A 13,641-nucleotide genomic window follows, 5' to 3' on the forward strand; every position below is an offset into this window, starting at 1 on the left:
TAGAAGAAGAGTTTTTATTCAGGGCGTCAAAATGATTAGAAAAACAGTAGAAAAGGAAACTTTTAGAGAAGTAGTAGCCAAATGTTTCACACTAATTTTACACCAAAAGCACTTTGATACCACAATTATGTAAACTGTATCTGTTATGCTGTCTAAAATGTACAAACATAATGTATTAGTTTTAACTTATACGAGTTTCATGTGCAAATTATTGGTATAATTCAGAGCAGTGAATACAACATCGATTTTGTGTCTTTTACATGCTGCAAGAGATGCAGTTTACAGAATGGCAACATCACTCTTTATTGCAGTATTATTGTATTGCAGTATTGCAATTATTGTAAAGTAAGTTAATGGCTTAAATACAAAATCTGCTCCCAACAATCGATGCATCAGAGTTGTTTTATGCGAAGCATATTAACGTAGGTTTCGGGCCTTCGCGCGACGCCCGGCGGTGGCCACCATGGACCCTGAAATGAGGCCACGTGACATGACGTCGCGTGATGACGTCACACAAGCTGCAGATGGGGCCTCATATCGCGCCGTCGGTCGCCTCCCGGCGGTGGCCACCATTGACCTTCAAGTGACCTTCAAGTAGGTCACGTGACATGACGTCACGTGATGACGTCACACCGGCTGCAGATGGGGCCTCATATCGCGCCGTCGGTCGCCTCCTGGCGGTGGCCACCATTGACCCTGAAGTGAGATCACATGATGTGACGTCACGTGATGACGTCACACCGGCTGCAGATGGGGCCTCATATCGCGCCGTCGGACGTCGCCCGGCGGAGGCCTCCACGCTTCGGTTCGCGCTGTGGCGCGCGACGCGCCGGCGGCGCCACCATCGCTGCATCACGTGATATGTGACGTCACGCCAGGGATGAAGCGGCGCGCGCCCGCCGTCGCGTCAGTCTCTGTGCCCGCAACCGCGCCAGCGTCTTTGCGCCGGGCATGTATGCAGTCAAGATGCCTCCAAACGCTAAGGATACGCTAAGGTTAAGCCTCAAATTTTTTTTCTTTTTATAATTCAAGAAACCATGAAAATCTATTCATTGGATATTCAGGAAAACACTTTATCCATTCCCATGCAATCATTCGAGATCGCAAGATTGATTGATTTCGGCCATATTGTACCATATGTCCCCGAGGAGAGGCTAGAGGAAATCCTGCCTCATGACAAGGCCTTCGCCCCGGATTACAAGTCGTGGCACCGGTGGCGAACAGGCAAAGCACGCAATTCTCAGGAATGCTGCTCACTAAATTAATACCACAAAAAAGACAACAAAATGTACAACAACACTAATGATAAAGAACTGCACAAAATATTTAGCAGTAAACAACAGAAAATGCTGCGGCAAAAACAAAAAACATCATTAGTAAATCAGTAAAAACAGGACAAACCAATTGATGCCATTTTATATGTTTCTGTGATCATTCAAAGTTACACAGAAGAAAAAAGCATTTTTACTTTTTTTTTAAACGTCGATACACTAGTACTTTCTACAGCTATTTCCACAATCAATTGGTACGTATTACACAAAGTTGCGATTTGGCGATGTCAACATTGTTTTCCATAATTGGTTCTAGATCTAGTCTTGGACAATGCGACAACACGTAAATCATGTTATATCCCTCGACAGATAAGTATTACTGAAAGTATCAAAATCCTGCTTAATTTTATAGAAAATGTAAACTGCCAAACTCAAGTTATACGAATGAAAAACGTTGCGAACGTGATAAGTCTAGAAAACATTTGCTTCGAGTGCTGGGCCTGCACACAATGCTCGTGGGGCTCTTTTTTGAAGTGAAAATAATTTAAAGGAATCAGTCTTACTGCACATACCCCACACTAAGTTACAGTATACAAGATGGGAATGAACGAGATCAAAATATCATTGTTTCTTTACTTATTGTGAAAGATACGTGATACGATAGATTACACAAATAGACCTGGCCATTTTCAATATAATATAATTGCATGATCTGTCCACCCTATGTCACTGTGGAAGCATATACCCAGAAACCAGTAATTATGCACTTGTTCAATATGCGAGTTATTGAATTCTAATTTGATATGATGACTTAATGGTTTGTTTTTTGGATGAAAGAGCATAAACTTCGTTTTTTGGCGTTCAACTGAAGCTCATTGACAGACAGCCATATGAATAGCTTCTCCAGCCAGGCACTACACTGCTGCTCCAGTACTTTAGGATTAGAACCAGAAAAAAATACATTTGTATCATCATCATACAGCACAATGTTAGTAGTTATTGGAATGTTGAGAATGTCATTAATATATATAGTAAAAAAAGAGGTCCCAGAATTGAACCCTGTGGAACACCAACATTCATCATACCAAAATTAGATTTTACGGTATGCACCTGTGTATACTGTGGCCGTTCAGTTATATAACTCTTCACAAGTGCATTTGCCACTCCACAAATACTGTAAATGTCTAATTTGTTCAGTATTATTGAATGCTTCACAGAGTCAAAGGCTTTACAAAAATATAGAAAAATTCCAACAGACAACAGTCTATCTTCAAAATGGTTAACTACAAAGTTTTGTATATCTAACAATGCTGTTTGAGTCAATTTACCAGAATGAGAACCATACTGAAGTTTACAAATTAAATTTTTAACTTGTATGAAATTGTTTAGCTGATTAAAAAGTATGCGCTCAGCTACTTTTGAGAAAATTGGCAGTACCAAAATTGGATTATAATTATTCAGGTCGTGTTTGCTGCCTCCTTTGAACAAAACAGTGGCATGTGCCCCTTTTAGTTTGCCTGGGAATAACTCCAGTGACCAGCATTCTTTTGCATAAAATGTGTAAATGGGCCAGCAATAATATTAACAACACATTTAATCAGGAAGACAGCGATTTCATCCTGTCCAGGTGAGCACGTTCCTAAAGACATTAATGATCCTAACAACTTCATCTGTTGATGTAGATGACAAAAATATAGAATTGGCACTACAGGAGGATAAGTATGAGTCAGTCTATAGATTGGTTAAATGAGTGTTAACAGATGCATGGTATGCTCCTGCTGCTATAAAGTGATCATTAAGTTTATTCGCAAGTAAGACCCCAGGATAAGTTACTCCACTGATCCTTAATTCAGAGGGGAGGTTTTTTTTCTTGCTCCTATCATTGAGTTGATACCTTGCCAAAGTATTTTAGAGTTGTGGAAAATAGATGAAAACATATTAATAGAGAATAGACTTTGTCTTCTGTAAATGAGTTTAATTTGTTCCGGAACTTCTTAAACTCAATTAACTCATCAAGATTTCTTGTTTCCAAAAAGCAAGAAAACATTTTATTCATTTGTTCAATTCTTTTCAAAAGTGCTCCTGTCATCCATTCTTTTCTAGCCTTCCTACGCTTTCTTATAGTTTGTGTTGAGAGTGGGCGATTTCACAGCAGCGCTAGCGGGATGCTGAACTGCTATCTGCTTTTTACGCAGTTTTCGGCCTGCTTTGCCGATCCTGTCCCCAGCTCGACCAAATTTCCTCGCCTCGATACCAATGGCACCAGCAACCCTTCTTCGACTGCGTTTCAGAAAGTGATTAATGCTAATGATGCTAATGGGGACATGGACGGCCTTGTCTACTTCGCTGAAGATATCCCTGGCCTGTTCATCGCCTCGACTGTTGATAGTCTCCATGCCATCATCCGCGGTGAAGTCATCCAGGCTCCTCCAATCATGGGCTAGTCTGGTGTGCTGACTTCCCCAGCAGGACATATAAAAACGTCATCCACAGCTGCCTTCTTCAGCGGGCAAGTTCACAGCAGCGCTAGTGGGATGCTGAACCACTTTCTGCTTCCAAAAGGAATTCTTCTTGGGCAAGTTGGTGCTTAGATTTCCTCGGTATACCATGTGGCGCAAAATACATTTCTGGAAAAGGGACAGAAGAAAGGGAGACAGTGAAGCGCCAACCTACCAACTGTTTAATAACAGCCTGAACAAACGTATAGAAGAAAATACAACTTCCGCTCATGCGCAGGGAGCCAAGGTGTGACAGAACAACGTGGTCATGATAACATGCTTTGGATAAAGCACATTTCTGCGGAATATAATACGATAGATGTATCGCTGACACAATCAGACCCTTTCTTTTTAATATAAAACACTTCCAACAACTCCCTTGCAGTTTGGTCCCTACTTCTGCCAAGAATCAATACTCGTTCAAAGCATGGCCTACAACGACAGGCTTTACAGTGTGCAGGAAGATGCGCGTTCTCACTCTTGCCGATGCTATTAGCGTGCTCCCTCAGTCTGTCATTAATACAACGTCCCGTTTGTCCTACGTATGACTTGCCGCAATCTAGGGGTATTTCGTAGACCACCCCTTCAACGCAGTCCCTGAAATGTTTGGCGTGCTGCTTCTGGCAGCCCCGCAGCCCCTCGCGTGTGATCCGGGGGCACAATTGAGCTAACTTGTTGGGAGCCGAAAAGACAACCGGAATGTCATATCTGGTAGCAACCTTCTTGAGGTAATGGCTCACACGGTGCACATAAGGTACTACTTCTGGCTTTACTCGCTCCCTTTCCTTCGAGTGCGTTTTCCCACTCGCAGCGGTAGTTTTCAGCTTCTGTAGGAGGGACTCGACCACAGCATTTAAGACAGACTGAGGGTAGCCTGCTTAGATTAGAGGCAATCAAAAAGAATTTTAAGCCTGTAAAAGTCAGCTTATCAAAAGTGAAGAAAACCATGACTTCGTTCTGTGAAGAAATTGGCTGTGAAAGATTAGTTAAACAGATCAGAAAGAGTAAAAAAGATTCTCTTTCTTCAGTGCCAAGACCCATAAGGTTGATGTCCCGTTTCGAACGATTATTAGTGAACGGGACACGTGGCAATATCAAGTCAGCAGTTTTTTGTTAAAATCCCTGCGGCTTCCTCAACTCAATGACCCTTTCTTGACTAGCAACTCGGATGAAGTTTTTGAATATTTCCGTGACAGCCAAGAAATAGGCTATGTGTTCTCCGTTGATGTAAATGACCTTTTTTACTCGGTTCCGCATATTGAACTACTTAAAGCCGTTAAACAGTGCATTGACAAAAGTGGTGAAGCTAATTTTGTGTCTAAAATGGAGATGTCGGCTTCGAATTTTGTTTCCCTCTTGGAAGCTTATCTCAACCGCACCTTTGTAACCTTTGAACATGGCATATTTTTGCAGAAAGAGGGCATCTGCATTGCTCACGTGTAGCACCCATTTTATGTTACATCTTTTTATCCTACTTTGACCACACACTACAATGTGTTTTTACTTCATCTCATCCTAATGTTCTTAAAGTTTTTAGATACATTAACGATTTTTTAGTTGTTATTGACATTAGATGCCCCTTGCCATGCCATGAAATGGTTGAGCAGCTTTTAGATGTTTTTAGAGCAAACGCAAAAGGACTTACTTTTGCTACAAGCTTCCGAAGGACAGTTCGTTGCAGTTTTTAGACCTTAACTTAACACTTAAGAGAGATCACGTTTGCTGTGCGTACCTCCCTCGAGGTAAAAAAGAATTGCTACAATATGACTCAGCGCACTCTAAGACTGTGAAGCGTGGAATCGCCTTACTTTGCCTCGAATCAGCTCTGTGCAAGTCATGTGTGCATGTAATGCAGGCGAGTTTTTTCCATCAACTTGAGAGACTTCAAAAAGCAGGCTACCCTCAGTCTGTCTTAAATGCCGTGGTCGAGTCCCTCCTACAGAAGCTGAAAACTACCGCTGCGAGTGGGAAAACGCACTCGAAGGAAAGGGAGCGAGTAAAGCCAGAAGTAGCACCCTATGTGCACCGTGTGAGCCATAACCTCAAGAAGGTTGCTACCAGATATGGCATTCCGGTTGTCTTTTCGGCTCCCAACAAGTTAGCTCAGTTGTGCCCCCGGATCACACGCGAGGGGCCGCGGGGCTGCCAGAAGCAGCACGCCAAACATTTCAGGGACTGCGTTGAAGGGGTGGTCTACGAAATACCCGTAGATTGCGGCAAGTCATACGTAGGACAAACGGGACGTTGTATTAATGACAGACTGAGGGAGCACGCTAATAGCATCGGCAAGAGTGAGAACGCGCATCTTCCTACGCACTGTAAAGCCTGTCGTTGTAGGCCATGCTTTGAACGAGTATTGATTCTTGGCAAAAGTAGGGACCAAACTGCAAGGGAGTTGTTGGAAGCGTTTTATATTAAAAAGAAAGGGTCTGATTGTGTCAGCGATACATCTATCGTATTATATTCCGCAGAAATGTGCTTCATCCAATGCATGTTATCATGACCACGTTGTTCTGTCACACCTTGGCTCCCTGCGCATGAGTGGAAGTTGTATTTTCTTCTATACGTTTGTTCAGGCTGTCATTAAACAGTTGGTAGTTTGGCGCTTCACTGTCTCCCTTTCTTCTGTCCCTTTTCCAGAAATGTATTTTGCGCCACAAAGTATACCTAGAAAATCTAAGCACTTTCTGCTTTATGCACAGGTAGGTTACCTCAAAAATGCCCAACTGCATTCATTCAGATAATGGCTTTCTGCTGCTCTTTTCTCGCCCCGATAATTCCATATGTGCATTTAGTTTTGTATCTTTGTGCTCTCACCTTATTTCCTGCGTGAGCAGTCTCTTCTTGAGCGGTGATGTGGAACCGAATCCGGGGCCTACTAAGTCTAATAAGGGTAAAGATTGTGCAGCGCCTGATACTCATCTGCGAAGCTTGTGCACTGCCGATGAAGCGGGCACCATGGATGGCAAGGATGTTTATTTGCCTTCAGTGACTCAAATGCTTGCAGAATTAAGGGTCAGAAACGTATATCATAAGAAATCGTAGACATCAGGGACTTCTGAAAGGTTTTTAATTCAAGGTTTGATGCCTTAGAAACGCTGGTCTCCACAATGGAATCTTCCCTACACACACTTCATTCTACAGCAAGCAGTGGTAACATGAATAGCGAACTTCACCAGCTACAAATGGAAATCAACCAACTTGCCTTGCGTAATAATGATTTAGAAAATCTATCTCGCCGTAACAATTTGATTACTATGAAGGCGACAAATAAAACAATGGACGAGGGAAGGCGACACAGGACAACCACGTAGGCGCACCAACAACTGCCAATGTGGTTGTCCCGTGTCGCCTTCCTTCGTCCATTGTTTTATTTGATGCCTTCTTGTAATCATGTATAACCAACAACACCACCAGCACGTGCTCGGCAACAACTTGCTGGTGCATGGCTTCACTGCTACAGCTGATGAAACCCACAATCTTCTGCTGTCTAAAATTTCCGCATGGTTCAAAGAAAAACTTCAAATAGACTGCCTGAGTATTGAAAGGTGCCACAGGATTGGTCGAAGGCATGCCAATCGCCCACGCCCCATTATTATGAAACTGCTCGATTATTAGGAAAACATAAACGTCCTTAAAGACTATCACAAACTTAAAGGTTCTGACTTCCGTATTTCCAAGGATTTTTCTGTGGGCATACGATCAATTAGAATAAAGATATGGGAAGCATCTAAGCCCTTTTGGGGTAATGGCTCCATCGTTCATCTAAGCTTTGACCCCGCATTTATTGAGAAAACTAAGCACAATTGGGACAATGATACTAACACCCTCACTAAGGTTCTTTTTCTCCCAACAAAAGCTCTTTCCAACATCTCCACTACTACCCCCCTGATGCCTCGGTGACCAACCACAAGAACACCTACGCATCTTAAATGTTAATGCCAGAAGCTTAAGTAACAAGTTTCCAAATTTTCTTTCACTGATATCCGTCCATTCGCCACATATTGTTGGTGTAACAGAACGTGGTTGCATGATGACATTTACGACTGCGAAACAACACCTGCAGGTTTTACAATTGTTAGAACTGATCGACGTCATGGAAGAGGAGGTGGCATTGCATTATTTTTACGGTCTGACCTTAAATTTTCCACAGTCCCCAGCCCACCTGATACTGAATCACTGTGGTGTAAGATCTTTTTCGGAAGCATTTCTATAGTACTTGGTGTTATCTACCACCCACCATCATCAAACATAGCTCAGCTGCTCGCTTTAATGACATTCATGCACGAGCATATCTTGTTTTCTTCAAGATTTATCTGTCTTGGTGATTTTAACGCCCCCGGTATGTTATGGCCATTTTTATGGCTCACCGGCTATGATGTGGAGATAGCAAAGCGCTGTTAAATTTTTCATTATATTTTTGTTTAAAGCAAATTGTTGAATCCAACACAAGAGGTGCTGCACCTTCAGACTTAGTTTTTGTGAGTCCCCACCTTTTAGATAATGGTTTCGTATGTCAAAAAGTTACAGATGGTATTTCAGACCACAAGGCTGTTCTCACATCTTTTTCTGCTCCAGTTCATAACAATCCTTTTGTTTATTCTACTTTCTCTGATTTTTCACATGCTGACGATGCCTCTATTATTGATCTTTTATGCAATTCTTTTGATGATTTCAAATGTCTCTGCAAATTCAAGGATGTCGACTTGTTGGTGGCTTCTTTTGAAAAGATTGTGGCAAGCTGCATCCAATGCTTTGTCCCTATGAAAACAAAAAAGAAAAATCGTGATAATCTCTGGATTTCATGTGACATACTTCATCTGTTGCATCTCGTTGCTAGGTTAAAGCGTTTAAAATGAAACGGTGATCCTCTTAAAATAGCCGAATTTAACATAGCCAAGGCAGAACTTCGCATCAAAATTAATTAATCAAAGGACTTCTACTTCTGAACTTAACATTACAGCGCAAACACCCAAGACAAACCACAAAAAGGAGGAGACGACACACACTGGCGACAGTGTGGGTCGTCTCTTCCTTCTTGTGGTTCATCTTAGGTGTTTGCACTGTAATGTTAAGTTCAGAATTATGTACCAACTAGGCCCAAATGAAGTTTTACTGGACTTGTACTTCAGGGTTACATTACAAGGTTTCCTACATTTCCTTAGACCTAGTAAAAACTCAATTTTCTTAAAAGAATGATGCATTGCTATGGATTGACCCTAACGATCTCGCATTGCTGTGTATGTGCTGTTCACACAGTTGACTTATCACTGTTATTTGTGAGTTATTCTCTCAATTCTTTGCTATGGAAAAAGCTCAGCTTCATTGCTATCACTCTGCAGATTTCTTGTAGTGCATGCACGTCATAAGTTTTTGTGATTAGTGGTTCTTGCCACAACAGACAACTGTTTCTTTTTCCTCCTTCAAAGTTCTAGTGGTTAGTAGCAGACAAATTGAGGTACTGATTTGTATGCTTAATCTTTCATGTCTTAAGCAATGTGTCTAGTCAGCGCTCATTATCCAGAAAATACGTTCACTTTTTTGATACCGATTCATTTCTTGGAGATATTAGCTTGCTTTTTTCACCTGTGACAAGCGCTAGTCAGTAATGGTTTTAGCCATAACGGGTCATTATTTTGTTTATGCTACAAGCTACAAATTGAGGTACAAATTTGTTTCTCTCTTTTTTTATATGCGCTATGCGATTCGTCAGGTCAATGCTCATTATCCAGTAAGCACTTTCATGTGCTTGATAACATTTATTTCTGTGAGCTTTCAGCTTCATTATTCCCATATGGTAGGTTAATTTCTGATCTGTAGCTGTTCTAGTCACAACAGGTGATTTTGTTTGCACTAGAAAGCTCTATCATTTTGCAGTGGGCAAATTAAGATACCAATTTGTGTTTTTCTCTTTTTCTGTGTTAAGTGAAGCAATGTGTCCCACCAGTGCTCATTATTCGGGAAACGCTTTCATGTTCTTCATAATGGGTTAATTTCTGGAAGCTCTTAGCTTCGTCTTTCACCTGCGAGCTCACTGATCAACAAGCACATTCATTCTCTTCATATAGATTTCATTCTTGGGTCATTCAGCCTAGTTAATTCTTGCTCTTTTGTGCTCTGCTGTTATTGATGTTCAGTAGTTCCCTCAGCAATTTTTCAACACACATTTTACTCATGTGTGGATTGGTGTGCTTGTGGTAATTGCCTTTAAGCATTTTTTAAATTTTGTCTGAGTGATCACATCTGCTTTTTTTTGGTTACTTCCATCGCAATTTTATCGTTGTTGTTGGACATTTTCAATCGTATTTTGCAGAGTACTAACACTATTGTGATGTGGTGTCTAATTTATTTTAGTATACCTTTAATTGCTATTGCCATGTATTCTCTTCTCAGCCTGAGAAGTGTTCTATGCTGTCTAGTTTTGTCCTTGTTACAAATTTTGTTTGCAAATGTTTATGTCATGCTTTATGTAAAAAAATGACATAGCGACTTAATAAGAAGCAGTGATTGCAGGTCACTTGCATTGTTTAAGCTGTACCTTTTTATGTCTTCCACCAGGTTTATGGAATGACAGCTTGAACTAGAATTTTTAGTCATTTTATATAGCTTTTGCAACAATATTTGCAAACTATTTTTCACTACTGTTAGTCTACTCCGATCAAACATTTAGATATTTTGTCGCAGTAAAATATTTCAACAAGATTTGTCTTGTTGATTATACACTGAGCTTTGTTCGTGTCCGGGGCACAATTGAACAAACTACTTGTTGTGATTTGAGGAGTACTACAATTTTAATTGTACTTTTGCATGGCTGGCTCAGTAGGTGTTTATACTACCAAACGAAGTGGCAGCTTTCCCAAAATACACAGGCAACCAGATGTAGCTTGTTTCTTTTATACTGCCTTGTAACATTTGGCAAAAGTTATTTTCCCAGTGCAGTTCCCTAAACCTGGTCCTTTGCTAAGTCATGTGGTACATTTCCAACGGGGGGGCCTGCTGATGAGAAGCCTTGCTTTTCAGTTCTTTCTGCGCAGGATAATAAATTTTGCCCCACAACTCACATTAGTGCAGCCTCTGTAGTTTAGCCAAGATTCATAAACTGCAGGTTTAGCTTACACAAAGCTTCACCAAGGATTCAAAAGGAACATTCCTGCTGACGTACTGCTTAAGCACATACTGTTTAGAAAATCTAGTGGGCATTCTGCTTGGGAAAATGTGTTTCTGAATGTCCAGTGTAAATCCTGCAATTGAAACTATAGTCCTTTGGACATCCACTGAATATTTTGCTTTGGAAATGTTTACATCTAAACATACAGCGGACATCCTGCCTTTTATATGTCTTGAGGGTATACTATTTCGCACATACACTCGACATTTTTTATAGAAAAAGCTTATTTTCAAACATCCTGTGGACATTCGAATATCCGATTTTGATATACAATGAACTTTTTTTCTTTCCGGACGATCCTATAGACATCCATAGTACATCATTGAGACTTCTAGGGATATCCGAAGGACGTAAAAATATTCGTTGTAGGACGTCCTTCGAACATTAAATGGAGATCTGTGGTCCAATGGGCAATGCGTACTTAAGCGAAGAAACAGCGCTTTAAAACAGGGTGTAAGGCCTGTGCGAGAAAATTTGAACTGCTACAACAAAGAGGCAGTGCAAATTGGCTAACCAGAGCATTGCTTCTGTCCCGCATTCATAAAGTATCGCACAATTTGAAAAAGACTGAAGCTGCGAGGCTTCTGTTCAGCCCTCCGAATAAATTAACTGGGCTCCAGAAAAAAATCCACCAATAGAAAAGCATTACGTAGCATGTTATAGCCAACAGAAAGAAGCAAATGATACACAGATGTTGTCCTTGGCCGTAACCACATTGCATAATCTGTACTAATGGCGCACCAACAGGCCCAAATAGCAACCTGATGCACAAAAGCAGCAAGCCCATCCCTAGGGGACATCTGCTTATTCCTTCATTCAGTGATCCGTGCGTATATGTTGCTTTTCACTAGGAGTAAACATTGCAGTTTATTCAGTGCTCGTGTGGGTTGTCCTCTCTGAACCTGTCCTGCAGTGCAGTTTCTGAAAGAAACAAGGCTCAAGCTCCGTATCCAGTTTTTGAGCTGTACAGAACGAGTGCCTGAGGATGCAAGTGGCATACCCACAGCGCATGCACTCAGATAAGAATAAACGCCCTTTCCATCAGCACTTCACTGCACACCGCAACAGCAGGATTTCTACCTCCCTCCAAGTGCCTGCTGAACATTAGCGCTCTCTCCCTAAAATTGTGTGTGACACTCAGTAACACGTACAACCTGAGCCCATACTGTTGGGTGGCTCAATTTACAAGGGATTTCCTTCAACTTTCACTAAAGGCAAGTTTAACCTTTATTAATTCAGCCCCTTCTGAGTGCAGCACAATGGTCTGAACGGCATGAACTGTAGCGGCAAATATGGGAGTTCCGTTTGGAGGTTTCTTGGTCGTCATACGTGCAACCACACAGTATGTGGTACCACGTGGTACATCTACGCTGAAACCAAAACGCCACACGGCCGTCAAATGTCGGTGTAAAAGGAAGTTTGGTATTCAGTCCTGACTCTATTAGCTATTTTACACAGTCTATAGATGCGCATTAGTGTCGATTACCTTTCATGAATCCCATAAATGAAACAAGGCAAAGCAAGTTAAATAATCGCGAGATGACTGACGTGCGGAAGCGCAGTCAGCAGAGGTAAAATTATATTGGTCATGCAGATGCCACTCAAGCAGGTTAAACGCGGCACATTTAGCACGCGCATATGGGGAGGCCAACTCCGCGCACGCAGCGCAGCAAAGGCCTCCGACAACGCACCTTGTTTGGTGGCCGCAGACAGCATGTCACCGTCTGCTTATCTTATCTTGAACGGCGGGAACTTCTAAACGCACCAACGAAGACTGTCTGCGGTGATGAGCCGGACAAACGCACGAGACGTATCAACGACCTCAGCCACACGGCAACCTACGGTACGCACCACCGTAATCTAGTAACGTTGGTACGCACCGGCGCAGCACACACGAGCCGCAACCTGTTGCGCGCTGGCAAGCAGCGTAGCCAGGTCGGACAACGCGGCGTAGCCCAAAGCTAGAGAAACTGTAGCCCAAATGTAGCCAAACACAAAAAAGAGCAAAACAAATTTGTAGCCAAATATAGCCATTGTTATGTTCAGTTTTATCTGTATATACATTTTCACATTCGACTACGGTAGTCCCTTTTTGTTCAACCCGTCGTAAAAAAAATGACCGTGATGCCGTGACGGTCGACCCTTGACATCTACAGCAGTTATATATATATATATATATATATATATATATATATATATATATATATATATATATATACTTTTTTTTACGCCCACAAAAGGCGTTACATACACTCTAAGAACAGTTTACACCCTTTGGCTTGCCCCTTCTGCCACACAAAAATAATCGTCATCTGCCTTCATGCGTTTCCCTTCTTTATCGCTGTGAGCCCGGAACTTTCCAGTAACGAACGGCACGCGCGTTATCAGCATAGAGCACACTTTTTGGAGTGCCTCTTCTGATAACGCGCGTGCCGTTCGTCACTGGAAAGTTCCGGGCTTGGAGCGATAAAGAAAGGAAACGCATCAAGGCAGATGACGATTATTTTTGTGTGGCAGAAGGGGCAAGCCAAAGGGTGTAAACTGTTGTGTAGGTGTTCTGTGGCGTTACTTTGAAGCCGGGTAGAGTTAGAAGCGATGGCCTTTATCAGCTGAGCGCCTGTCGAGATTCAGCCAGCCAGCCACACCACAGAACACCTATACAAACACACGTCGTCTTCTTCGTTCACCACTTTTTGGTGCCCCC

At 42.0% G+C, this 13,641-nt stretch overlaps 1 protein-coding gene across 2 annotated transcripts in view; it reads right to left on the bottom strand.

Annotated features, from left to right (window-relative positions):
• The window catches only part of Gcat (Glycine C-acetyltransferase), a 121,365-nt gene extending 108,483 nt beyond the window's left edge, over nucleotides 1–12,882 (bottom strand). Inside the window, exon 1 of one of the 2 annotated variants that reach the window (XM_065437153.2) lies at nucleotides 12,629–12,882. In XM_065437153.2, the coding sequence (XP_065293225.1) occupies nucleotides 12,629–12,653 (25 nt within the window). In that variant the 5' untranslated portion in view covers nucleotides 12,654–12,882. The remainder of the gene's footprint in view (nucleotides 1–12,628) is intronic. The other variant, XM_065437152.2, reaches the window with a different exon arrangement.
• Nucleotides 12,883–13,641: the final 759 nt, after the last annotated feature.

Source organism: Dermacentor albipictus, chromosome 1, assembly GCF_038994185.2.
Source record: "Dermacentor albipictus isolate Rhodes 1998 colony chromosome 1, USDA_Dalb.pri_finalv2, whole genome shotgun sequence".
Lineage (NCBI taxonomy): Eukaryota > Metazoa > Arthropoda > Arachnida > Ixodida > Ixodidae > Dermacentor > Dermacentor albipictus.